We start from the raw sequence: 27,034 nt of genomic DNA, 5'->3' as shown, positions 1-27,034 counted from the left end.
CCGTGTTGAGCGAGTGCCCTGGCCTCGCCTCTGAGTTTCTGCTTCAGCAGGTCTGATTTCGGGGAGGTGGGGGTGCGCAGAGATGCGCTGAGAACCTGCTTCTCTAACAAGCTCCCAGGCGATGTTGACGTCGTGGGGTCTAAAGACCTAAACCCTCTCACCACGTGCCCCCCTCACCACACACTCTCCGTAGCTCCCCCCACCTCTGCACCTCTGGGGGCCCCAAGGTGCACGTGCCGCTGTCTGAGGCCAACCAGCAGGGGAAACTTGCCTTGAATTTGTTGAGCAGCAACTTCAGGACCTGCGGCGTGGTCATGGTGCTGTTGATGCGGACATTGGTGACGGAGCCATAGGCCGGCGTGAACACCGACGTCTGTCAACAGAGGGGCCCAGCTCAGAGTGGGTGTGGGACGAGGACAGGGTGCTAAAACCCTGGTTCCTGGCCCTGCTACCTTGGGTAAAGGAACAGGGACAGTGGCGCTCAACCTGTGCTCCCCCAGAGTCCCCTGCCCCGACAACCTAGAAGCACTGGGCTTTGATGTCAACAAAGCCCCGTGCTTGGCCTCACACAGGAGCTTGTGCCTCCCGCCTGGAGGAAGCTGGTGGGGTCTGAGCCGCCAAGTGGCAGGGCTGGGAGGCGAAGAAGACCAGAGAAGGGAGGCCCCTCTCCAAATAAAACATGCCCAAAGCCGCTTCCACCACGACTTCCACACCAGGAGATCTGTGACCACTCTTCCATGATGCACTTGTTTCTGCGGCCAGATGCAAACCCAGCAGCAGGAGAGAAGGAGGGTCAGCTAACTCGGGGCAAGGAGGCTGGTGCACTGACACCCCTGATCTGAGTCCTACAGCTCAGTCTCAGGGCAGCCCTTGACTCACAGAGAAGTCGAGCCACACAGCAGCTGGGAGGTGCACGGTGCAGAGAGTAACGTGGGTTTGCAGGGAGGGGTGTGGGGGTGCAGCGGGGTAGGGTCTAGGGCTGTGTGTGGGGTCATCTCACTCACCATCTAGGACCTGGGGTCCCTCATCCCTCATAGAGCCAGCAGAGCCTGCAGTAAACCCCTGCCCCCCAGTCCACAATCCAAAGACTGAATGGCTTCCCACACGTCTGTAGCCTTAAGGCAGCACCTGCCTAGGAAAGGTCCTTGTCCCCTCTGGGGCTGCCCCTCGCCCCCACCACGCTGTCCCCTCTACCTTGTGGTTGTAGTAATGGCCATTGATGGAAAAGCGGTGGCGTCTGATTCGCCGCTGGTCGCTGGGTGTCCTCACGTTGCCACGACGACGTACCCCAACATCACTGCGTGTGCGCATCAACTGCGGGGTGTCCTCCTGCAGGGGCTTCAGGCCCCTGGAGTCTGAGGAAGAGGGGGAATGAGCTCTGTCTGCTCCGACCTGGGATGTGTCAGTTTGCACACAGTGCTCTCCTCCTGATCAATGCTACAGCACCTACAGCTTCCCCCAAAATATATTTTATAAAAACAGTATTTCCTGCTGAGGGAAAAACATGATGCATAATTTACAGAGAAGCAATACAGTGACAAAGTTCAGAGCACAGACTTCAGAGCCAGACTCCCAGGTTCAAATCCCAGCTCCACCACTGTAGGGGAGCAAAACTTGCCATGCCCAAATACCTCAGGCATGCTGAAAACAATCAAGTCCCAAAAGGTTCAGGGAGACAATTTGATTTTTTCTCCCAACTGCCTGAAGAAATTAGATAGAGGCCTATTACAGAAGAATTTAGATACAGCTGTCACCAGAGACATCTGCAAAAAAATATGGGCTGACTGTGGTGGGGAAACTTAGAGATCAGAGTCCACTCTGTGTCCCACTGTCTCTGCGTGGCCCAGCAAACATTTGTTTACCAAAATTTACTTTTCCAATTCCATGTCAGTTGCCTTCTTTCCCTTTGAAGTCCCAAACCACTACCCTCAACATCCTCTTTGTCTTTAGCTGAAGATGGTATCTAAGGTGAAAGTTTCAGCTATTTTGGTCAGTTACTCAGTTCTCCTGAGCCTCCGACATATACACATTATGAAACTTTCATTTGGTTTTCTCCTATTAATCTGCCTCATGTCGATTTAATTCTTAGATCTGTAGAAGAACCTAGAAGGTAGAGGAAAGTATCTTCCTTCCTGACACCATATATCACTAATCTCTCTGAGCCTCAGTTTCCTCATCTATAAAGTGGGAATAATAATAGCACCCACTTCCCAGGATTGTTGTGAGGGTTTAAATAAGTTAATTCATTTAAAGCACTTAGAACCGTGTCGGGCACACGGATAAGCATGATATAAAGACTTGAGAGATATTTCGAACTGACAGTATCTATCAAAATCACAAATGCACATAGCCTCAGACCCAGAGATTCCATTTGAAAGAATCCTACAGACACTGACAAATGTGTGAAATGGCCCGTGTACGAGGACATTGTCTACATTCTGGTCTAAAGACTAGAAATGACTTGAAATGTTTATCAATAGGGAGTGATTAAATTATCATTTTCTTCATACAGTGAAATACTGTAGAGCCGTATTCTTTACAGGGCTCTCCAGAAGCTCTTTATGGAGCAATCCTCAAGACAAACTAATAGAAATGGGGCTGTGCAAAGTGCTACCACCCACAAAAGGAGGGGAAGAAAGGAAATGACAGCCAACCATAAAGGGTTGTTGGTGTGTATCTGCTTGTGTTTGCAAAGTATATCTTGCAAAGAATGCCTTCAGATTGCTTACAGGGAAAGAAACTCAGGGGGTGGATGAGATGGGAAAACTTTAAATTTTTCTTTTTTTTTAAATTTTTTAGTTGGGGAGGTAGTTAGTTTTACTTATTTTATTTATTTTTAGAGGAAATAAATATTTCCTCTAAAAATAAATTTTTAAAAAATTTCTTTTTTAAAAAATAAAAATTTTAAATTTTTAAATTTTATTTTTAAAAAAAAATTAAAAAATATTTATTTTTAGAGGAGGTCCTGGGGTTGAACCCAGGACCTTGTGCATGCTAAGTATGAACTTTACCACTTGAGCTATACCCTCCCCCTCCTTAATTTTTTCTTTTTAATATGTTTTGAATCTTAAACCATACGAATTTTATGTTTTCAAAAAACAAGTAACAGCGTCCAACATCCATCACATCAGTCTTCACACAGACTGGAGGGCCCTCCCGCCATGCCTGTACCTGTGGGGCTGGAGGTCTGCTCGTTCTCGGGCAGGGCATCCACCTCTGAGATCTGAATGTTGGGCACGGTGAGGGGCTTCAGGACGGTGCTGGGGACAGAAAACAAAAAGTTCAGCCCCTGCAAGGGAATTCTCCCCAGTCCCGTCCCACCCTACTCTTGCGAGGGGAGCACTTGGCCTGTGCAAGGTTGGGGACTAGCACGCGTCAAGTGAGGAAGGATGTGGGTGGGTTACACTGAGTGTCTCATGAGGCTGGTTCAGCTCCTGGGCTGAGCACTGGGCAGGGAAGGGGGGTTCTGGAGGGAGAAAACGCTTGTTCCTGGCATCTGTAGCAACACAAGCACTCAATTCATCAAGCCCAGGATGAAGAGCAACGAAGAATACCTGTGTGGTGCCTGCCCTGAGTTTCTAAGCACGTACAAGTTCTACAGCTTATATGGAAAACCCTAATATTGACCACTGATTTCTAGAAACAAGATTCTAGTTCAGATCTACTTCTGTTGGAAGAATAACTCAGAAATTGTTTCTGGCATCTAAAAGGAATAGAAGGTAATAGAGAGTCAGGGCAGCTTTGGAAGCGGCGCTGATGGCAGTGTTCTCAGGGTTGTTGGAGAAAAGGCCACAAGCAGGCAATCTGAGCTGGGACCTGCTACTGCCCTGATAACTTGAAAACAACTCCTCAAAGCCAAAAAGGACAGTGGAAGCAGCTCAGAGAAACACACCCAAAATCAACAGAGGATCTGGCCAGAAGGGAGAATCATATTTAACCAATCAGAACCATCCCATGGGGAGAAGAATGCAGGCGCCCTGGTGAAACCAAGCAAGGTCCTGTAGGGGCTTCCTGGGGACAGACCCCATCTCCCCCTCTTGTTTGTAAAAAAGCTTTAGCCTCCTAGGCCTTCCCTGAGTTCCAAAGAACAGATTTAATCAGAGAAATGAGAAAATGCAGAAACAAAGGAAAGCCGTCAAGTAAGACAAAATAATTAATAGTTTAGCCATAAAACAAAGTGAAGGACCTTTAGTTCCTCCTCAAAGGCTACAGATCATTTCCTGAGCCATATCTTTGAGTTGTTTTGCAGATACTGAAGATGTTACCTGCATGCTGACCATAAGCATATAAACCTTAGACTGATTGGAACCAGAAGGTTGATGATGTTGACTCTTGAAATACCGCCCGATTACCTCACCACCAACTAATCAGAAGAGCGACCCTCTCCCATCATCGGAGAGTTCAGCTCTTTAGAGCGTTAGTTTCCCACGCTCCTTGGTTGGCCTTGAAAATAAACGTGGCACTTTCCTTCACCACAACCCAGCGTCAGTAGATTGGCCATACTGTGCAGGCGAGTGGATCCAAATTTGGTTTGATAACACTGGGACTCAGTAGAGATGGGACTTGCAGTCCAGGGCTGATCGTTTTAAGGGAAGACAATTTAAAATTGAAAATATGGCGGGGAGGATATAGCTCAGTGGTAGGGTGTGTGCTTAGCATGCACAAGGTCCTGGGTTCAATTCCCAGTACCTCCGTTAAAAAATAATCATAATAAACAGAAACCTAATTATTCTTACCCTTAAAAAATAAATTAATTAAATTGAAAATCTGAAAGAAGTTATTGTATTATAACTTGTGGGCTTCCAAGCCCCACGTGGAACTGATCAGAGCCCCTCAGGAATGGTGAACACCGGGCACCCCCGGCGGCTGCTGCCCACTCCCTCGTCCGAAGCCCTCCTTATTGTCAAAGCAGGAACTAGTCCCAGCATCCTTCCTAACACGGTGGTCCAGGCATTCACTTTATAACAGGCATCTGGGATAACATTATGTTCCATTCCTGAAAACTCTCTCAAAGTATTCGCAGGTTTCAAGAACCAACCAGGACCAGCTTGATGCCATAAGGAAGGGAAAAGAAACAGGTGTACAGAGTGAAAGACGCCTTAGTAGGCCAGCCAAAGGCCACGTGGTCCAGTGGACTTCTAACGATCATCTCACTTAGGGAGTGGAATGGAGCATCCCAGGGGCTGGGGTGTGGCTATGGGAAAGGCCCCCAGAAATCAAATACAGTGAAAGTGCCAAAAGCAGAGTAGAACAGGAAACCATCAAGGTTAGATGAAACCGGAGAACCTGACTGGCCGTCCCAGCGGCTGATGGGACAGGCAAAGACTTTCCTCCTCAAACGCCCTTGGAAAGAAGCCAGAGTCCGCTGCAGCCTTGGGCCACATTATAGGTTTCTCTCAACTTTAGCGAAGAAGAGGTTTGGCTGTGGCCTTTAACAAAGTGTTCAGTGTGGCCAACAGAGAGGGCTTGGTTCTCATTTCAAACAGAAAAAACATCCCTGTGGTTTTGGCTGAGAGGTCAGCACACTCCGCCCATGCTCTGGCCCCAGGGCAGTCAGCATCAGCAAGTTTCGGCATGGAACAAAGGATCATCACTTAATCCTAAAAACGGAACTCCCAGAAAGACAAAACAGAGGGTGCGCCTTGCTGGAGGGGAGGAACAGGCTTAGTCTTCACAGACCTTCCAGTGGGGACCCAGAAGAGGGGACCTCGCAGACCATCCCATCACCACCCAACTCCGGGCGTGGCCTGAAGGAAGCAGACCCCTGGCTGACCTCGCCTGGCTGGCTTGGACAGGGCCTGACATTCCTTTTCCTCTTCCAGGTTACCCCAAGACGCAGAGAGCTACGGACGGAAGGTTTGAGCCTAAATGTCTTTGGGGTGGGGTCTGACTCCGCATTTCCCCTCCTCACTCTGACTCTCATTCAGTGACTGTGGTGACAGGCATGGAACCCCAACCACACCAGCATAAGCTCCTTTCTCCTCAACCCAAGCCTGGAGCAGAGGGGCCGTGGGCATGGGAGCCGGGGCCAAGGCTTGCTGAAAGAAGGTGGTGCTTATCTGCTTGAGGACACATGGAAGGAACCCCCAGATACTCCTGGTCACTCCCCAGTCCCATCTCCCTTCACACACCCCTGAGCCCCCAAGTTACAGCCGGAGTGCCAAGAGGAGGAGGATGGAGGGGGGCGAATGCGTTCGTTGTCATCCTGCATCTGTAGACGAATGGGCCGGCGCAACCCCCAGGAGATGTTCAGCAGCCCCTCCACGATGAACTCATCTTCTTCCTGCCACAAAGCAATGGCAGAGTGAGCCCTGAAAAGCCCCAGAGCAGCCAGCACCACATTGTTGGGGGTAACCGGCAGCATCCTTGATGTGCCCAGCTGGGTGCACCCAAGTGACAGTCACACCCAGTTCCGAGACGCTTTCCACTTGTAAACTTACCCCTGAGGCCCTGAAGCTGATCTCAGAGGTCAACACAAAGTTGCCTCAAAATTCACAGACACATGCAAATTATAACAATGGTTTTTTGTTGTTTTTGTACTAATGACTTTTAAAAAGATAAACACATTTCTTAAAGTAAATGAGACTAGCCTTGCTTGAATTAGCTACTTCCCCCTCCCCTAGTATGCAAAGTGATGTCTAGTTATAACATAGGGTTAGCAATCTAACCTGCTAGTTGAAGTGGATTTAAAGTAACTCTTTCCCAGGTTTATTCACATTATTCATAATACCAGCTCCTCTAGTAGATCAACTGTTAAAAATTGCCAAGTCTTAGTGACTTGGTGAACTGGTAGATGATGTGTTAATCAGATTTCTTAACAGCAGAACTTTCCAGAGCCAATAATTAGCTAATGTGCTACATAATGATTCTCAAAGAGGTGAATAAATCCTGCAAGAATTCCAAATTTATACTCAAGGATTGTTGACTGATAAGAATTAAATATGAAACACTTCTAAGGACATTTGCTTGTTTTATCCCAAAGAAATGAATCTCACTTATGACCATGAAACCCTTTAATCGTCTATAGGACACACCTCAGAACAGCTGTTTAAGGATGAAAATCTTCTGAATGGTCCAGCCACTAATTAGTAGAGGGTTTGAAGACAATACCTAAAAGGGTCAGACCTTCCTTCCAGAGTCTCAGAAAAACCTTTCTGAACCCACATTTTTATGAGCAGGACTTAAGACCTCAGACCTGGGCCATGGCCACATCTTCAGGACAAGTCCCATGAATGAAGATGACATGTGTCCAGTGAACAACTAACCAAGCCCCAGGACCATCCTTAGGGAGGAGGGGGGAATAAAAGAAGGCAGAAGAGTGAAGCAACTTTAGGGCTTTTAGGGGGTCTTAGGGAGAAAGGCTTTATTTAAGCACAGGTTACATATATGGCCTTCTAGCTGGTCAAGGCTGGCATCATTACTTTACATCACACAATTGTAGTACAGAATTACCCCAAAGTAGGACTTTGCCTAAGTGGAGTGGTTTATGCAACATACAAAAAGCCACTACGTACTATGCCCAACCAGCCAGCCTTTGTAGCTGAAATTCTACCAACTGATAGCTGTTTCCATGGATTAAATCACCATGGTTTGATAACCTGAAAATGTGTTTAGAAGGGTATTACACATACCCTCTTATCAGTCAAGAACACTTGAGTATAAATTACTCTACCGGACTCCTATATAATTCACCATCCAACTGAAACAGGTTTTGCAGAAATGGATACAGGGTGAGTAAGCTTAGATTCAGGATGGGGGCTGGGGAAAGACAGATGGATGACAAAAAGCATTCCAAGAAGGCACTCTAGGAAGGCTGCTGCAGTTGTGGGGACGGGCCAAGAGTTACTGCCCAGGGCTCATGTAACTCGTCCAGGTTGCTGCAGCAGCAGTAGCAGGACATAGGCCCAGATGTGCAAACATAGATGACTAGGTAAGGGTCCTAGATTGCCCAAGAGAGCCATCTGAAAGAGTCATTTTATGAAAGCATCCCTTTGGAGGGTCCTCCCTCTGAGGCTGGTGCCAGCCCAATCACACAGCTGCAGGAATGTCTCTGGAACAGAAAAGCTCAACTTTTTTAGAACAAAACTGGGCCTGGAGCCTCCTTCCAAAGAACTCCAGGGACTCCCAGTAGCATCACTAACACTGAAAGTCCACTCACTATGGCAGGAGAGGCAGGGACCTTCAGACCCAGGAGACATGGAGAGAAAGACTGGGCTGGCCACCAGGGGACAGGCCTCCCAGATCCTCCCTGGAGAATCCTTACCTCACGGTGTCGGAGCTGCAAATTCTGGCCTTCATAATACAAGTTGTAGGTCTTCAGATGCAGGAGAAGTTCATTCCTTAAGGGAAAAACACAAGAGGTGTCCCAGTCTCAGCTGAAGCCACTTATAATGCAGTTGTTCCCTCTTTTTCTCAACTCTAACCTGGCCTTCAGTCACCTCAGTCTGGGTGTTTGTCTATCTGTGTACACACACACACACACCCAGAGTTCTGCCCCCACTTTCCATCACAAACTTCCCCCAGGATCAAGGTCAAGAGTAGACACTACCTAGAACAGACTGGATATAAGGAGCAACTCCAGGAAACCAAGGCAGGTCTGGGGCTGACACAGTCTGGCATCTCTCAGAACACTCCCCAAACCCACACTAAATATGCAGGCTCTGATAAGTCACAGATTCATAGAGGCAAACACACACACAGCCCACAGTCGGGGTTTCTGCAGTGTCTCTAAAGCCTTTCCTCCCTCATGCACACTGTGAGTTAGGAGGGGACAATCATTATAGACCTTCACGAGACTCAGAAACTCCTAGGCTTTCAAAAAGTTAAAAAGGGACAGATCTGGGCCCCGCTGACTTATGCTTCATAGACATGACCTTATCATGTGTTTTAGAACTTACCAACTCCCATCAACATAGAACAGATGAATAAAGGCAGCTATGGTCACACAATGGAATATTATACAGTCGTGATAACATGAATGAACTAAACATAATGTGGATGAATCTTACAGATACTACACTGAGTGAAAGAAGCCAGACACAAAAAAGAACATATCGTATCATTCCATGTGTATGATGTTCCAAGTGGGTGTTAGAATTCAGGATTGTGGTTCACTTTTGGAAGTAATGAGGGGGTTTCTGGGTCCTGGCAATATAACATTTTGGTGCTTTTAGCTTTTTATTTTATTCTAGCTGTGTTTAGTTTATAAATTTTTTAAAAAAAAAAAACCTTACAAGGCCTCTAAATACTGGTTTTTCAAATGGCCCCCCTGGCAGCACAGCTCTACTGAACATGAAAAAGAGAGGATTGCACACCCTTTGTGATCAGAGGGAGAGTTGTCAAACCTGAAAATTAATAAATCAAGTTTCATCTGTTCACTTTGAACAAGGTGAGCGCTGGGAGAGGGGAGAGGCTTGAGGAGACCCTATTCTCAGACAAGAGGCAAGGGAGCTCAGTCTCTCTAAATCCAGCCATTCAGTGGAGAGATTTGGGGCCACACAGGAGGTCAAAACTGGCTGGAAATTCCAAGAAATTCCAAACAAGTTAAACCTAGATAAATGGGCGTGATTCTATGTAAGTCAAAGTGAGTTGGTGAAAAATATTAGACTCCAAATAGCCTAAAACAAAAGCTGCTTGATACTTCTGAACACACAGATCTGAAACCAGGACTTAAAATTACTGGTCAGTAGAAGGTCCTGGGGAAATCCTTCAGGGAAGAGGTAAGAATGATCCGTATCTCACACAACTGTGTGTCTGTGGACAGCCAAGGGCGTTCTAACGAGAGTAAAACAATTTGGTCTCAAATAAACGTTTAGTTAAGATAAAGAACACAAATGTGGACAAATTCCTGTGCTGAATATAAAAATATACCTGTGAACTTATCATTTGAAAAAGTCCATTTTGGCTCAGGCCCTGTCATATTAGCAAAAATCTGAATTCAAGAGATTTCAGTGCCTATAAAGTGATGAAATTGTCTCCTTCTGTTCAGGGGGCACCTGTGCCCATTTTAGCCAGAACCCCAGCAGCACAGGGGTACAGCCCAGCCAGGACTTCCCCAGGGAATACCACGGACAGGACAGTGAGCAGCCGCCACCAGTTCCTCCTCCTGCAAGCCCTCCAAGACACCGTATCTTTCAAGACCCTGAAGGTGCTATGTCTTGAAGACCCTCTTAACTTCACTCTGTATGGCCAGGCTCTGGGGCCATATTTTCATCTGTAGAGCAACTCAGTTGCTCTGCTCCTTCTCACACACAAGAGCCTTGACTCATGAACAGAGGAGATTTTTCTGCCGGTGGCTTCCATCCATATGAGACTGGCTGCTGGGGACACAATACTGTAGCAAAAAGTCTTACTTGGAAATGTATTTATCTTGTCCACATGGGACTAGAGAAGTTTGGTGACTGTAGTCCATTCTTCCTTTCTCTTCTCATCAGGAGAGACCTATATTTGAAAGGAGAAGACAGAGGTTAAGGTCAGGTTGTGTCCTTGGGAACTTGGCAGAACACAGCCAGGGGACAGGGAGCACATGGCTCTCTGCCCCAAATCCACAGCTTGAGCAGCCAGATGCTGACCCAGGGCCAATGAGATGCCACACTGCTGGCTGCTGCCTCCACTTGCCACAACCTCTGAGAAGAAGCACCCGAAGGAAAGATGACAATCCTTGAACAGCCTCAAAACAAACGCCCCAGCCACAAAGGATGCTAACGCCTAAGCTGGTTCAAAGGATGACCAGTGAGTCTTCCCTGAAGAGACCTTCACTACACAGACTAGAGACTCATCTGGGAAGGCTCAGATTCTACTGAGGTAGGTATACTAAGCACTAGTAAACCACCTAAAAAAGCCCACATGGAAATGGGTGCAATAAATTACAGCATACACATCTATGAGCACCATTAAAATATGACAATATGAAAGGCACTTTTATTGCCTGGGAAAATGACAACACATTATGAAAACAAAGGTTATGAAACTATGGGTTCAATTTTGTTTAAAATATATGTAAGCATGAGATATGAAAATAAGTGCATTTATCTGAATGGATATATATATGCATATATGATACAGATTTAGGATACTCAGATACATATGTCCAGGTTTCTCAGCCTCAGCACTGCTGACATTTGGCGCTAGGTCATGCTCTGTGGTGGCGGCTGTCCTGTGCGCTGGAGGATGTTTAGCAGGATCCCTGGCCGTTACCCACTAGACACCAGCAGCATGAATCCCAGTCCTGACAATCAAAATTGTTTCTGGACATTACCAAGTGTCCCCTGGGGTCTAAACTGCCCCCGGTTGAGAGCTCCTGGCATATGTATATAAAGATGTAAGTGAACCAAAGGCCAACTCTCTCTGGTAATAGCATTACCAAAATTTTTTTTCAAACATTTTATTCTGTAATTTTTCAAAAGTAAGGCTGAAGAAATGAGACAATGAATAGCAATACAGCTATGACTGTTCTATCATTAACACTTACTACCCTTACTTTATCACACGTCTGTCCATCTATACATTCCTTTATCCATTCAGTAATCCATCTTATTTGTCATGCATTTCAAAGTCAATTTAGACACAAAACAAGTCTAAACAATTTAAGAAGTTGAAATCATACCAAGCATCTTTTCCAACCACAATGGTATGAAATTTGAAATCAACAGCAGGGGGAAAACTGGAAAATTCACAAATATGTGAAATTTAAACAACACATTCTTGAACAACTAGTGAGTCAAGAAGAAACAAAAAAGGAAATTCAAAAAATCTTGAAACAAACAAAAATGGAAACACAACATACCAAAAGTTATGAGATACAGCAAAAGCAGTTCTAAGAGGGAAATTTACAGCAATAAACATCTACATCAAGAAAGAAGAAAGATCCCAAATGAAGAATCTCATCTTACGCCACAAGGACCTAGAGAAAGAACAAATTAAGCCCAAGACTAGCAGAAGGAAGAAAACAGCAAAGATCAGAGCAGAAGTAAATAAAATGTAGACCAAAAAAAAAAAAAAAAAGAAAAGAAAAAAAAGAAATAGAAAAAGATCAATGAAACTGGGTATTTTTGAAAAGATAAACAAGAAATGCATAAATTGAATCAGTAATCACATTTATTGATTTGCATATGTTGAACCATCCTTGCATCCCAAGGATAAATCCCATTTGATCATTTTAATGCACTGTTGAATTCAGCTTGCTAGTATTTTGTTAAGAATTTTCACACTTACACCAAAAGAAAACCTGTAGTTTTCTTTTATTGTAGTGTCCTTATCTGGCTTTGGTATCAGGGAAATGCTAGCCTTCTAAAAAGAGTTTGAAAGTGTTCCATCCTCTTCAATTTTTGTACAAGTTTGAGGAGGATCAGTATTAATCCTTCTTTAAACAAGTTTGGTAGAATTCACCAGTGAAACCATCTGGTCTTGAGTTTTTCTCTGTTGGGAGGTTTTTGATTGCTGTTTGTTGCTCAATATCACTAATCATCAGAGAAATGCAAATCAAACCACAATGAGATATCATCTCACATCTGTTAGAATGGCTATTATTAAAAAGATGTGCAGCAACTAATGTTGGTAAGGATGCAGAGAAATTGAAACCTTTGTGCACTACTGGCGGGAAGTAAAATGGTGCAGCCATTATGGAAAATAGTATGGCGGTTCCTCAAAAAATTAAAAACAGAACTGCCATATCACCCAGCAATTTCACTTCTGGGTATATACCCAAAAGAATTGAAAGCAGGACCTTAAAGAGATATTGGCACACCCATATTCTTCACAGCATTCATCATAAGAGCCAAAAGGGGGAAGCCACTCAAGTCTCCATCAACGGATGAATGGATTAACAATGGGGGGTATATATACAATGGAATATTATTCAGCCTTTTTAAAAAGGAAGGAAATCCTGTTACATGTTACAACATGAGAACATTATGAACCATGAGAACATTATGCCAAGTGAAGAAACCCAGTCACAAAAGGACAAATACTGTAGGATTCCACTTACATGAGGTACCTAGAGCAGTCTCTATGGAGAGACAGAAAGTAGTATGCAGGGGCTGGAGAAGAGGGGATGGCAAGTGATTATTTGATGGGTGAGAAAGTTTCAGTTCTGCAAGAAGGAAAGAGCTCTGTGGATGGGTGATAGTGACGGCCCCACGACCCCATGAGTGTACTTCAGGCCACTGAACTGTACACTTTTAAATGGTTATGATGGTAAATGTTATGTGTGCTCTGCCATGAATTTTTTTTAATGGAAAAAGCAGGCAGAAAATCAGTGTTACGGTGACACAATGTGAAAAGGATTCAAGCCACTGTTGCTGGCTCTGGAGCCAGAGGAAGGGAAGACACGAGCCAGGTTTTGTGGGTGGCCTCTCGAAGCTGGAAGGGACAAGGAAATGGATTCTCCAACAGATCCTCTAGAAGAGAACCCAGGCCCTGCTGACACCTTGATCTTAGCCCAGGGAGACCCATGTTAGATCTCTGACCTACAGTATCAGAGGATAATACATTTATGCTGTTTTAAGCCACTAAGTTTTGGTAATTTGTTAAAAGAACCACAGGAAACTAACACAAAGCCCCCCTCAGGAAGGGGTATAAGTGGGAGGAGGGAAGTGGAGGGCTGAGTTCCATCCAGAAAGTTCATACTCCACCTGTGTACCCAAAAGTGGTACCCTAAGAACACAGCTGTTCTCTCTAAATTTTACTAATTTACACTCATTCACTCATTTCTAATGAGGCTGGTTTTATTTCCTCTTTGACCCAAAGGAATTTAGAAGAGTATTTCTCCCCATGGTTAGTTTGGTTAATTTGTTGTGCAATGCTTTAATTGTTCATTTCTGGATTTACTGTTTTTAGTCAAAGGGTATGACCTGTGCTTGTTTGGCATCATTTGCCCTCATGCTAGTTGGTTTCCTTCCAGGTGTTTACACACAACAATGTGTCTCTGTAACCCTAATTATGAAAAGAACCATATGTTTACTTTTGGTAACAACTCCAGCCAACCAGTGGGTAACAAACAGATTTATCTATCTAAAAAAATTTTTTTAACTTTTAACTTTTCAAAAAAGGAAAAAAGTCATAAAAATCAGAGTACTTATTTACTACAAAAAATGGAAAAAAGAAAGTCAGACTACTGAAAATGTTTTTCTTTTTTTCTTAAATGACAATTACCCATAACGAGTGAGTATCCATTTTTTTAAACCACCTCCACCCTGAATGTGTACAGTTACACATTCATTTACTGTCTGCCTAAGATATGCCAAAGCTCTGTGTTTACTGATGGCAGTTCAACAGCAGGCAACCTGGCACAGCCCTGCCTTCAGGAGTACATGGTCCGGTAGGAGGCAGATATGAGGGGAAAGAATTCTATCAAGGAGGGCAGGTGCCATGGTGGCACACAGGAAGGGCATCTAATCTGGACTTAGGTGGGGTCCCAGGAGCTTTCTGGAGGAACTGAACTCTCAACTAAGACCTCAGTGATGGGACGGAGCTGGCAAAGGTGAGTGGCAGAGGGGTCGGGGCAAAAGGAACATACACCCAGGAGTTGGAAGTGTGCTGGACCTTGACCACATCGAGGAGTTTGAACTTCGAGGTGCAACAGGGGGGTGTGGCAGGCTGATTCATGGCCCCCAAAGAGATCCAAGTCCTAATCCTTGGAACCTGTCAATGTTACCTTATATGGTGACAGAGACTTTGCAGATGTGACTAAATTAAGGATCTTGAAATGGGAAGACTACCCTAGATTACCTGGGGGAAACTTAAATGTAACAAGTGAGAGGCAGAGGGAGAGCCTGCCCTAGACAACCTCAGCAGAGAAAGATACTTGAAGATGCTATGCTATGGATGAAAGATGGAGAAAGGGACCATGAGCCAAGGAAACACAGCTCCATGGGTCAGAAAAGGCAAGCAAATGAAATTCTCCCCGCAGCCTCTGGAGGGAGCGCAGCCTTGCTGACACCTCGGTTTTTGTCGACCAGTGTCAGACTTCTGGCCTCCAGCATGTCAGAGTAAATTGTGTTGTTTTAAAATTACCAAGTCTGTATTTTTTTACAGTGGCAATAGGAAAACAAGCGGTGGTGGGAAGGATGTGATCTAACTTGAACTTGGGAATGATTACCCCACTCTACTCTCTACTTTGAGAAAGGACTGGGTAAAGAAAACAGAGTCAGGGGGCCAATGGAGAGGCCTGACCCAGGGAAGCAGGTGAGGAGGATGGGGCAACAGAGTCTAAAGAATTTAAAGAGCCAGAGGAAAAAGTCATCGTCCATCAACGAAAAGATTTGGAAAGGGCCAGATTCGATGCGAGGCTAAAGGCAGAGTCCAGCATGACGCCGGGCTGCCAGCGAGGACAGTGATGTAGATGGCGGTGCCACATTCACAAGCACTGACTGTGTGGGAAAATGGGTTGAATCTGAGGCAGGCCCATGGAAACCTGCGATGCAGATGACCAGAAGCCTAGCCAGGTCTGTGGCTCAGGAGAGTGACAGTGTGGAGCTCCCGGGGTTGGGAGTCCTGGCGCAGCTGAAGGCAGGGAGGTCAGGAGAGTGCCAGGATCACCAGGGAGAGAGCAGGGGGTGCTGAAGGGGCAGGGCCAAGGGCAGGGCTCCAACAGACCCAGTAGGTCAGGGATGCGCAGTGGAAAAAGAGTCACTAGAAGAGGAGGGAAAACAGGAGACAGTGTCCTGGAAGCCAACATGATACCCTGGAAGCCAAGAGAAGAGGGTGCCTTGAGTAGGAGGCCATGGTCAGCAGAGCCAGGAGCTGGTGGTGGGAGCCCAAGGAAGGGAAACCCAGAGCAGCCTCTGATTTACCACCCAGAGTTACGGGGGACCTCAGCCAGACCCAGTTCCAAAGCCTGGATGGAGTGGAAATCGGGTTAGTGGTGCCTGGCCATCAACACATCTCATCCTAAATATTCGGGTTTTTCTCTGACCAGGGAAATGTTATTCTATTCTTTCTTTGATTACCACTTCCCTTCCTTCCATTCCATTCTTCTACGATGTCTCTATCCTCTCCTTCCAGCATTACACGTATACACATACCTATACACACACACATGCTTTACATACATCCCTGCAGGCATCCTCCAAGTCTCATAGAATTTTTTACTCACAATCTCCACCTCCTTATTTTCCTCGGAATTCTCCAGCTAATCTTCTAATTCACTGCCTGGATCTACTGCAGGACTCTCTTTCATTCACTGCCTCCATCATAAGCTATAATTTGGTAATTTTGTTCTGGATCTGAAAGCAATCTGTCCTGCTCCTAAGACAATTTAATTCCCTTGTGATAGCATGTCCTCCTAAATCTACTGAAAACATCAATTAGAGAATTTAAGTCTTCTCTACAGTTGTTAAAACTATTTGTTACTTGAGGAAAACAGGCAGATCAATGAAATGATACTGCTTACGGAAATAGACCCACGTATATTTGGGAAAATAGAATGTGGGCTGCCTTTCTAAATAACAGGGAAAAGACAGATTAATCAAACAAAATATTGCTGGAGAACTGACTGGCGTTTGGAAAGAAGGGAATGGGGAAGCAAATCCCTCCTGTACTCCTTCCACCAAAAGAAATCATAAATAAATTTTTAAAATTAAACATTAAAAAAAATGCTAGAAGGAAATGTAGGATATATATAAATTTGAACTAGGAAAAATTTTCTTTTGCTAGACCCAAAATCCAGAAGGTATGATTAAAAAAAAAAAAAGATATCAATCAGTAAAAATTTTAAGCTTCTGTTTAGAAAAAAAAAATTATCCAAAGTCAAAAAAGGCAAAGAACAAATTGGGAGAAACTATTTACAATACATATGATGAAAGGCTAGTGTCCTTAATATATAAAAGTCTTTAATAATTCAATGAGAAAAAGACTCTACACTCAGTAGAAAATTGGGCAAAGCACAAGAACAGATGGTTCACAGAAATACAAATAGTTAATAAACCTATGAAAAGATGTTCAACCTCCCTATTTTTTACTTACCAAACTGATAAAAATTATCAAGTAGTCTGATAGCCCAAATGTGGGAATTCTCCAAAGCTCTCTACCTATTGGGTGATTTCCCCAAGGTCATTGCTATAAATCTGATCAACAGACTCATGTGGCCCAGTCTTTGTCTCCAGCCTGACTTCTCCCCATGTTTTTTCTTACTTCTACATTTCTTGGGTTAGAAATGTTAGGAAAGTACTTATATAGCCTACCATATTGTTGAACTGAAATTACAGGTAACTGAATCTAGGACCCAACCCCTCCTTCATCTGTCTCAAGGATGACATCTGCATCTGTCTTCATAAACTCTCCAATCATTAGCACAAATCACTGGCTACCTCCAGCCAGCTGGAGAGAGGGGAGAAAAAGCCAGCTAAATTTATATACACTTGAAAGCAAAAACAGTAGCAGAGCAAACAAAAGGCCGGAAATTTAGAGTTCAGTCTAATATTCCTTAAACAGAGTATTGTTCCTCACAAAAGGAAGGGTCGGAGGAAGACGGCTGATGGGGCTGGAATGTGGATTCAACTGGACACTTCCTCCAAGGGTGCCTGCCAATAGCCACAGTCTTGAAGAGAGGGATTTCCTCAGCCAGGTGGCTGCAATTCTTCTGCCTTCTCTGTTACTATCGAGAATGTATGAAGCTCTCCTGGACTCCAGAATGCCTGGTGAGAACCATTACAAGCAGCACTTCCACACTGCTTTGAGAATACAGAACTGATCTTCACCTTCTCTTTGAAAAGGGGAAAGCAAGTTAGGGAGGAAGGAGGGGCTTCCCACATCAGCCAGCATCTCAGCCATGGAACAGAGGCAGCTCAGGGAAAGGAGGAGAGAGAGAGATGCGGATGGGAATGAACGGAGGAGAGAGAAAGATGGGGACAGGAATGAACAGAGGAGAGAGAAAGATGGGGACGGGAATGAACGGAGGAGAGAGAGAGACGGGGACAGGAATGAACGGAGGAGGGAGAAAGATGGGGACAGGAAAGAAAGGGCAGCTTTGACACAAATAATTTTTGACGTGAAGCTGCTCTTTAGAAGTCTGAAACATATTTAAACCTGCTGAACCCCTCTGTGAACATGGCCATTTACTCCTCAATAATTCTAAGTCAGTACAATTTCTCCTTAGAAAAACTTTAAAAGATAAAATGTATACTGAAGGTTTACTAACTACCAAAGCACGTGTGCAGAAATGTCTGGAGATGTGAATACCGTTGGGCTCGCCAAGTCAGGATGTGAGCCTCCCACTCACTTAATTACGCTACAGACCTGATGAGGCCGCCAGCCGGTCAGTCCTCTCCTGGGCACCGACCTCATGCCCTGGCAGAATGTTCCAAGTTCTCCTCAGCTCCATTAAACACCTGGGCGACGCCCTGCAGCTTACTAGTGGAACTTAGTAGGTCCCATGTGAAAACCCATCCATCACTTCCTGCTTCCTCCAGAGATAACCTGAGGGTACGACCTTCCCTAAGATCCAAGAGGATGTCTTGGAAAGGTTCCTAAGCCATGGGGCGATGATGACGTCGCTGTTATAAAGGATTTTCTGGAACCGCTTTTCCTGCTCTCTGGGTGTGTCCATGCTCCTTCTCAGACCCAAGCAAACTCACATGTCCCTAGACCCTGATCCAAAGCTTAGCTCTACCTCCAAACTGTCCCCACTGTCCCAGCGTGGGGTTGGGGGACAGGCGCCCACACCTCAGCCTATCCTCCATCACAGCACTTATCACCCACCACACCGAAAACGTCCATTTGGTGCTCTGTGCCCCTCCTGGACCTGGAGCTGCCCCTCTCTGGCCCCCCAGCTCCCAGACTGGGCCTCTCTCCTGCACATGTTTCCGCTCTCAAGGTAGGCAGTGGATTCAACAGTCAGCCCAAGGAAAGCTAATCTCCTGTCTCAGTTCAGGGAATTCCTAGAGGCAGAGGTCAAAACAAGGATTCTTGTGGGCACAAGTCCCTGAGGAAGTGTTTTCAGGAGAAACTGGAAGTGAGTAAGGGAAGCAGGATTGGGCCGGGGAAGGAGGTAGTAACACGGGTTCGGCTGCAGCCCGTGACAGCCTGATCCCATGGGAGCTCTAGGGTGTGAATAACCCGGCAGAACTGTCCCCGCCTGACACAGGCAGGCCAGGCCCTTGTGCCCTGCGCTAGTCAGTCACTGGCTGAGAGCCACCCCTGGGAGGAGGAAGTGAGTGCAGCTAAGACCTGTCGGCAGTCCACGCCCAGAACATGCAATAGATAGAGGGGCTCTGGGTGGGTAACCACAGCGCCCAGCACACCTGCCCACGTTAGGGCTTGAAGCAGCTCCTGGCTCTGTCACCTCCTCCCACCCGCCCGCAAGCTGGGGGAAAGAGCTGCCGCAGAGGACCGCCAGGTGCAGGGCAAGGCTGAGCTGCGCCAAGGGGGACAGACCTGCCCCAGCTCTGGACCAGCCGAAACCCGGAGCTGTAGCACAAAGGATCCTTTCCTCTTCTTTTTCGCAGACCCCCGATTCACAGGTGTTTCCAGCCTTCCTGAGGATAAATGAGGGGCCGTCCTGGCCCTTGAAATGAACCGGCTCGGCTTCCTGTGAGGAGGGCAGGCATTTACATCCTCAGGAAGCTTGAGGTGGGAAAGGCAGCCACAGCCCTCTTCAAAGAAAGTAGGATCTCCTCTGTTCTTAGCTCCTGGTTCCTCCAGACCCCTGTGCCCTTACACCCCCTTTGTGAAAATGGAGCCGGGAAAACACGACACAGTTACTCTGGTCTCCGAGCATCGCCAGGAGGCCGGCTGATCCCTTCGCAGTTTCGGTTCCAGCCTAGAGACTAAGTGTCTCTCATCTTACTGATCAACTGGAAAGTCCCCAACAGGCAAATACAGAACAGAAAGGGGGACAGCGCCTGGCAGGAAAGTCCAAAGTGAGATGAAATGCCCTCTTTTGTGTGTTTTATGGGTTTTGTTTCCTAAAATGCCCCCCTGGTTGCATCCCAGGAGCCAGGCCCCACCCCATTCCCACCTTCGCTCCCAGGGTAGGGTGGAGGTGGGGGCGCAAGAGCCGGTTATAGGACCCGGGCAGTCCCAGGCTCTAAGAAAGTATAGCTCAGAGACAGGCCAGGGCTGGGAGCAGGGGGGGCTTATTCCATGCCACGGAGCCACTCCTTGACCAGTGAGAGGGACGTGCACCTGGCAAGGCCTCAGCTGAAACCAAGGTGGGGAGGAGGATCAGCTGACCTCGGTGTGCAAGACACCTCAGAGGTGGGAATGCTGGGTGCTCATCAGACTCTTCTGGAGCGGGGCAGGGTTGGGGGTTGATTTAAAATTCCTGAGGTCCAGGCTGCAGCTCCGGACCAATTTCATCAGACCCTCTGGGAGGAGGTCCGGGCATGAGCATTTTTAAAGCCTCCCCAGGTCATGTCAGTGTACAACCAGGGCTGAGGACCACGATGGAATCTGGCAGAGATAGATCTGTGTAACCTGAGGACACCCACAAATGCATCTCAAAGCAGCCTTTCAAGAATGGAAGGAGCAGAATTTTCCAAAAGCAAACTGAGGTGAGTCTTTAGTTCCCCACCCCCCACATTACTACTATTTCAAAGGGAAAAGGAGACAGAGTAGAGCATCCCAGAGGGTTAGTGAATGCAGGCACAGAGCTGAGGCAAGGGCCCCCATCCAGCGAACTGAGGCACCGCACCACAGAAGCCAGGAAGCCCGCTACGGGCCCCAGATACAAAGGAAATGCCAGCTGCAGGCCTGCAGCTTCCCCTTTTGAGGCCTCTCCCCACCTCTTCTCTGAACCCTGCCCTGCCCTCTGGGGACAGTCTGGAGCCCCTGGGCTAGAGAAGAAAGTTATCTGACAAAGTGTTTCATACTATAGTGTTGGAGACTGCCTCATCTGGTCTCCTGAGGGACTCTGCTTTGTAACCAAGCAGTGACAGAGGAGACAGTGTTCACCCCTCTGCATCTCAGCCCCATGGTACGGGGGGCAGGAAGAAGTGTCGATGGCAAACAGGAAACCCCAGCCCTATTGTGCCACACAAGGAAGGAGACTTGAGCTTCGGCCTGGGGCCCTGCCAAGATCTAGAGATTACAAGAGATTCCACCTGAGCCTGTCCTGGATGTGGGCAAAATGCAGGCCGCCTAGGAAGGGAACGGCACACTCTGTCTACCATCTACACGCTTTATTCAATAAAAGACCCACTACTGGCCAAGCCCACGTACCTCCTCCCTCCCCTGTTCCACCCCAGGTGTCCAGGCCCCCAGTGACCCACCCACACAGCTCTCACAGTCACTTTGCTCAGGAAAAGGGCTGACATCCAACAGCACCAGAGGGAGAGCGATAAGGCCAAGTGTGCTGGGTATACATATTCCACTTCCTCAGCTGTACTGGGACTGTGAACACAAAGCTCCGCCCCTCCCCACCCTTGAAGGATGCCAGACATGAGGGAATAGGGAGGCGAAGGCATCTGGGAAGAGGATGGCTTGTCCTGCCTGAGGAGGGATGGCGCTTACAGTGAATTAGCAGAAGACGAGTCGAAGGAGGCCTTGGTCACCTGTTTCCTCTACAAAGAGAGACCAGAACAATCACCGTATTATTATTATTATGCTAATAATAAAACAACAGATGTGAAGAATAGACAGCTAGCAGAAATGTGAGCTTATTGTCAGCTGTTTAATCCCCACAACAACCCCATGAAGAAAGAAACTCGAATATTCCCATTTTGTAGATGAAGCAACTGAGGCACAAAGAAGTGAAGTAACTTGTCCAAAGACACCCAGCCAGGGAGAGGGAGAGCTGGAGTTCAACCCAGGGCTGTCCGCTGCAAAGCAGAACCCTTATTTCCTCTAGCATCTTCAGAGGTGAAGGGAGAGAGTTTTCAGCTAAGTCACCTGATCTGGCCATATTGCAGGGAAGTGGACATCAGAATCCCCCAAAGGGCTCACTGACTTTTATGGAAACCCCCCAGTTTCTGACTCAGTACTTCTCGAGCAGCTCTGCTGGTGCTGCTGGTAACAAGACTCCTGAAGCTTTATCTCATTTCTTAGAAGAACCCATGGGGAAGGCTTTATTTTTACCGTTTTGAAGATGAAAAAAACAGAAGGTCGCAGAGATGAGGCATCTTGTCTCAGATCACAGAGCTGACATGAAGCCAGCGCCCTAAGTGCTGGACATGAGGGGCCCCGAGCAGGACAGGCAGCTGCAGCCTGGCTTCAGCTGCTGGCCGCAGCACACCCCAGTCGTGGGGACGACAGGTGAGCCAGTGACTGGCCTGGCAGCCAAGCTGTAGGAAAAGCAGGCCCTGCAGGGGCCGGGGGTGGAGATCCTGTCCAGGGACCCAGCTGCTTGCAAGGCCACAGCACCACGAACCCCCAGACACATCTTACCCTGTGTCTAAAGAACAAGCTACCCTTCACACTCATGGGCCCCACAAACCACCTGCCTCCCTCCTCCTGGAAAAAGCCTGGGGGTTTGACTGACAACAGGTACCTGGCCCCTGCTGAGAGGCAGCCTCACTCCCTTCCCAGGAGGCACCCCCTGTAGGGCTCACCTGTCAGATAAGGACCTGAGATTCAGCAGATGGCCACGCCGGGCTCCCTCCTACCGGCAGCATGGTCTGCAAAAGCCCCCGCTCCTTCCACCGCCAACTGGGGCCTTGGCCCTTCCTGCTCAGGCCTTCTGCACACAGGTCTGAACTCCACAGTGTGGCTGGGGAAGATCTCAGGAAATGGTTCCGGGACTCCTGACGGGAAGACCTGCCTCCCACTCCCATGCTAGCGGGCAGGTGGCCGGGTGAGTGACCTGGAGAGTCACAACACTCACTCACTCACCCAAACAATCACCTTGCAGGCCCAGATAAGCAACTACGTGTTTACAGGGACGTCCCACCAACATTCACAAGCCCTTGACCTTCTGGATAGATATTTAGAAGCAAACCCAAAGGCTCTTAGCCTCATATCGGATAAACAGGGGGTCAGAGTGGGACAAAAAAAGGCATAAAGGAAGCAAAAACTCCAGCAGAAAAAGCTGTATGTGTGTGACTGTGTACATGTGAGTAAATGTACGGGTATAGATGTGTAAGGGAGAGTGTGTGTGCGTGTAAGGGTGTGTGTAAGCGTGCATGAGTGTGTGGAGAGAGGGAGTGTGTGTGTAGAACTTAGACTGCAGCTCAGAGAAACCAAAGACCTAGGAAGCTAACCCGCCAATGACTGCAGGGAAGGGCCCACTCACATCTGCCCCCCTAAAGCAGCACCTCCATCACCGTGGACCAGAGGGGCCCTGCCAGGATGGACCCCTTCACAGGATACAATTCAACAAAATGCGAAATTCCATGTGACTGACTTGGCCGGAGGAAAGAGTGGGAAGTTGATGGAGGCAAATAAGATAAACAAGACCAAGCATTCCTTGACCTGCATTTCTCAAAAGTGAGGGCTGTTTTATAGGATATTTAAAGTCCTACCTCCAGAAGGGCAAATTAAGCTTTCCTCCAGCCCAATGATTATGAGATTTAAGTGGAGCCCCGTCCCACAGGAAGGGCCCAAGGTCTGTATCACTCCTTGTGAGCTGAGTCCCCACTTGCCACCAGCTCCGCGGGGACCGCTGACTTATCCGGGCAGGTGAGACAGGAGCCTGCAGTTCCCCGTCTCCCACAAGCACAGTTTCTTTCTGGCCACACTTCCTGTTTACTGAGTGGTTCTCTGAGACTCATCTCTGACCTCACATCCCCTTCCTAAGGGAACCCCAGCGGCTCTTCCCTTTTTTGGTGCTATAGGCTGAGCGTCTGAGCTTTGTGTGCAGAGATCTTGAGGTTTCCTCTCTGGGCCACCTGGGGCCGGGACTGGAAAGCCAAAAGCGCTGGCCTCCTCCACCCGCAGAGACGGGCAGCTTCCTTGCCCCTGGGAGCGGCGAGGAAGGATCCAGCATGTGCTGAGCCCTCTCCTGGAGCAGCCACTGGGGAGTACCTTACACCCATCCCTCTTTAACCTCATTAACCCCCTACAACGTGTGTGGGGAAATTCAGCCTCACACAGCAGATCTCAGAGCCAAGAGAGATGGCTCGTCTGGGGGTTTCCAGAACATTTCCAGGAGGCTGAGGGGTAAGTTTTCCACAAAAATACACTCACACTCTCCTCTGCCTGTCCTGCAACCAGCTAACCCTAAAAAAAAAAATCACCATGAAAAGCAGAACTTCTCAAAATGGCCTCCAAAGCCATTTCTGTAAAAGCTTTACACTCCCTCCACGGTCTGGGATTAAAAGAGAAGCCTTCTGCTGGGCAGACAGAAAACAGACAGGGTCCGGGAAAGTAGCTTCCGAAGAGCACAGTGGGCACTTGTGTCCCTCCCAGACCTGCTCTCGTCCACCAGTTCGCTTGGAGAGCCGGACAGGCCCTTCTGGGAGCTTGCTAAATGAAAAACTTAAAGCATTTCCACAGAACAAGTTGTTCCACAGCAAAGCCACTTGACCCACTCCCATGACCCCAGAATAGAGCCATGCAACCTGGCTTCTGGGTCCTGAAGCTTCCTGACCTCAGACCAGACTGCCGTACACACATGTGCCACGTCCTCCATTATCCCGTCACATACACGACCTCTGGCACGTGCAAGAGAGCAACCCTTGCCCCAGATGCCTGTATAATCAACTGTAAGGTCCTAACGGAGCTTTAGGAAGAGGGCTCTGATTATCTGAGATTGCCACCAACCTCCCCAGAGTACTTAGGGTCTCGTGGACCTAGCTCGAGTTCCCCCCTCCACCCCCGTCGGGCTGACCTGCCTGGGGATGCAGCATTCAGCAGCCACACCCACAGCTGCCACGGTGGGTGTTTAGCCGGGTGAACTGAGCCACAGGATCTGGAACACACAAAAGACGCTTAAAATAGAAAGCTTGAGGCTCTCATTCTCAATCTTTAAGGAAGATGGTCTCAACCACCCTGAGTTTTAACCTCACTGACTGCAGGACAGCTGCTAGGTTTGAGGCACCGTGAACACCAGGCACAGCCTCTGAACCCCAGCATCACACACAGAAACCCCGGGTAAGATGATTCCGCAGGAGGGGCCCAGCTGCCGGGGCCCAGCAAGCCCCACCTGTGAGCAGTTCCGAGGCCCACTGGCTGTCCACCTTTGTCTTACCAGGCTGAGATGGAGGTCAGAGCCTGCCCCCGCCCCAGGTGGCGGCAGAAGGGGTGGCAAGGATGGCCAAGATCTTGTGACCCAGCCTGAAATGAAAACCCCAGAGACCTTCTGCCTAATAAAACTGGAAAAGGAAAAGAAAAGAAAAAAAGAACAGAGGAAATGTCTCACTTTCAATTCAAGATTTTTAACATAAATTTGTATTATAATTGTTGTTAAAAAGAAAAGAAAACCCCAGAGACCAAATGCCACAATTCTCTCCCAGAGCTTTCTCAATTCCTTTCCTTTTTATTATACAAGTAAAGCAGACTTTTTCATTACAAAAATATAGATAAACAAAAAGATTAAGATCCACAAAAGGACAATTACTGTATAATTCCACTTCTCTGCGGAACCTAGAATAGGAGAGTTCATGAGGACAGTAAGTACAGGAGAGGCTCCCAGGAGCTGGTGTCGGGGGACGGGATGGGGAGTTAGTGTTAGTAATGGGTATAGAGTCTGTGTCTGGGATGATGGAAAAGTTCTGGACATGAAGAGCGGTGATGGTCACACAATATTGTGAACACTTAATGCCACCGCTATGGTCTGAATGTTTGTGTCCCCCCACAAATTCACATGTTGAAATCCCACAATGGAATTAGGAGGTGGGGCCTTTGGGAGGTGATTATGTCATGAGTGGGGAGCTAAGAACGGGATTAAGAGACTTCACAGTGTTTCTAGGCCCCTTCTGCCACATGAGGATACAAATGAGAAGTCTGTGATCTGGAAGAGGACCCTGACCTGACCAGGCTGACACCCTGATCCCAGACTTCCAGCCTCCAGAACTGTGAGAAATAAGTTTCTGTTGTTTATAAGTAACTCAAGTCTGTGGTATTTGTAATGAGATAGCTCAAACAGACTAAGACAGCCACCGAAATATACACTTAAAAATGGTTAAAAGGGTCAATTTTATACTGACTATATTTTACCATAATAAAAAATTAAAAATCTTTAACATAAAAAAATTTAAGATCAAAATCTTTCAAAATTCTATCACTCAGAGAAAATCACTATTAACATTTTGCCATACATCCTTCCAGAGGCAAATATAAATGTATATGATGTATTTTACAAAAACAGCACATTTTTGGTAAGCTATTTTTTAGAAATACATCATATTTTCCCACATTAACAGGTACACATTTATAAACTACTTTTTTGTAGGCACATGGTATTTCAATGTATGGATATACTATGATTAACAAGTTGAGTATCATTGGACACATAGTCTCCATTTTTGGTTGTTATTTTTATAAATAATGCTGCATGGGACATCCCCCAAGCACATATTTTTCTGCACGTGTCCAATTACATACTTAGGATAAAAATTCCTATGGGTCGAATTGCTCAGTCAGGGACTCCCTCAGAAGGACTGTCAACAGAGCGGTCTGAGTAAACCGAATCAGGAATGTTGAATTCTGTCATAACGAAGTCTCTTTCTCCACATGGAGTTTTCTTGGATTCCACTTGGGTGTCTACCACATTGCAGAGTGGTTCAGAAAAGTAGGGAGTAGCCTTTCCATGCAAAACCAGGTCCTCCTTCCCCACTCCCCAGGCCTCCTCTAGGGACACAACACGCCTATGTCATTAAGTGAAACTGTGTACACAAGGAAGGCAGGATTTTACTGGGATAATTCTACTGAAAGTCCTTGTGCCTGCAGCAAAGACTCCAGTAAAACTAGGATGGTCCAGTGCTGGGTGCCTCGTGGTGGGCAACCTAAGCGTAGACACGTGAAAGGTTTGGTTTTGTTAAAGAATTTCTCGTATGGACAGAAGGAGAATGCAGTGGACTCTTCCTAAAGAGATCAAGGGCTAGAAGGGACCCGTGGAATCACCTAATCTCTTGCCTTGGAGATGGGGAAACCGAGGCCCACAAAGACTCATATCATAAACAGCTTAATGATCTTTAAATGGACCCCAGAAATGTCTCATATG

General features: G+C 47.0%; 1 protein-coding gene across 2 annotated transcripts in view; it reads right to left on the bottom strand.

The window, feature by feature from the left end:
- The window catches only part of RASSF2 (Ras association domain family member 2), a 39,392-nt gene that overhangs the window by 7,966 nt on the left and 4,392 nt on the right, over nucleotides 1-27,034 (bottom strand). Inside the window, exons 1-7 of one of the 2 annotated variants that reach the window (XM_072943850.1) lie at nucleotides 22,485-22,665; nucleotides 10,353-10,440; nucleotides 8,264-8,339; nucleotides 6,132-6,283; nucleotides 3,172-3,260; nucleotides 1,195-1,355; nucleotides 272-373 (exon numbers count right to left, since the gene is read on the bottom strand). In XM_072943850.1, coding sequence (XP_072799951.1) covers nucleotides 272-373; nucleotides 1,195-1,355; nucleotides 3,172-3,260; nucleotides 6,132-6,283; nucleotides 8,264-8,339; nucleotides 10,353-10,411 — 639 coding nt within the window. In that variant the 5' untranslated portion in view covers nucleotides 10,412-10,440; nucleotides 22,485-22,665. Of the gene's footprint in view, nucleotides 1-271; nucleotides 374-1,194; nucleotides 1,356-3,171; nucleotides 3,261-6,131; nucleotides 6,284-8,263; nucleotides 8,340-10,352; nucleotides 10,441-22,484; nucleotides 22,666-27,034 lie in introns of those variants that run through there. The other variant, XM_072943849.1, reaches the window with a different exon arrangement.

The sequence above is a fragment of the Vicugna pacos genome, chromosome 19 (assembly GCF_048564905.1).
Source record: "Vicugna pacos chromosome 19, VicPac4, whole genome shotgun sequence".
Classification (NCBI taxonomy): domain Eukaryota; kingdom Metazoa; phylum Chordata; class Mammalia; order Artiodactyla; family Camelidae; genus Vicugna; species Vicugna pacos.
Note: the sequence above shows the minus strand (reverse complement) of the source record. Positions and strands in the feature narration are given on the sequence as shown.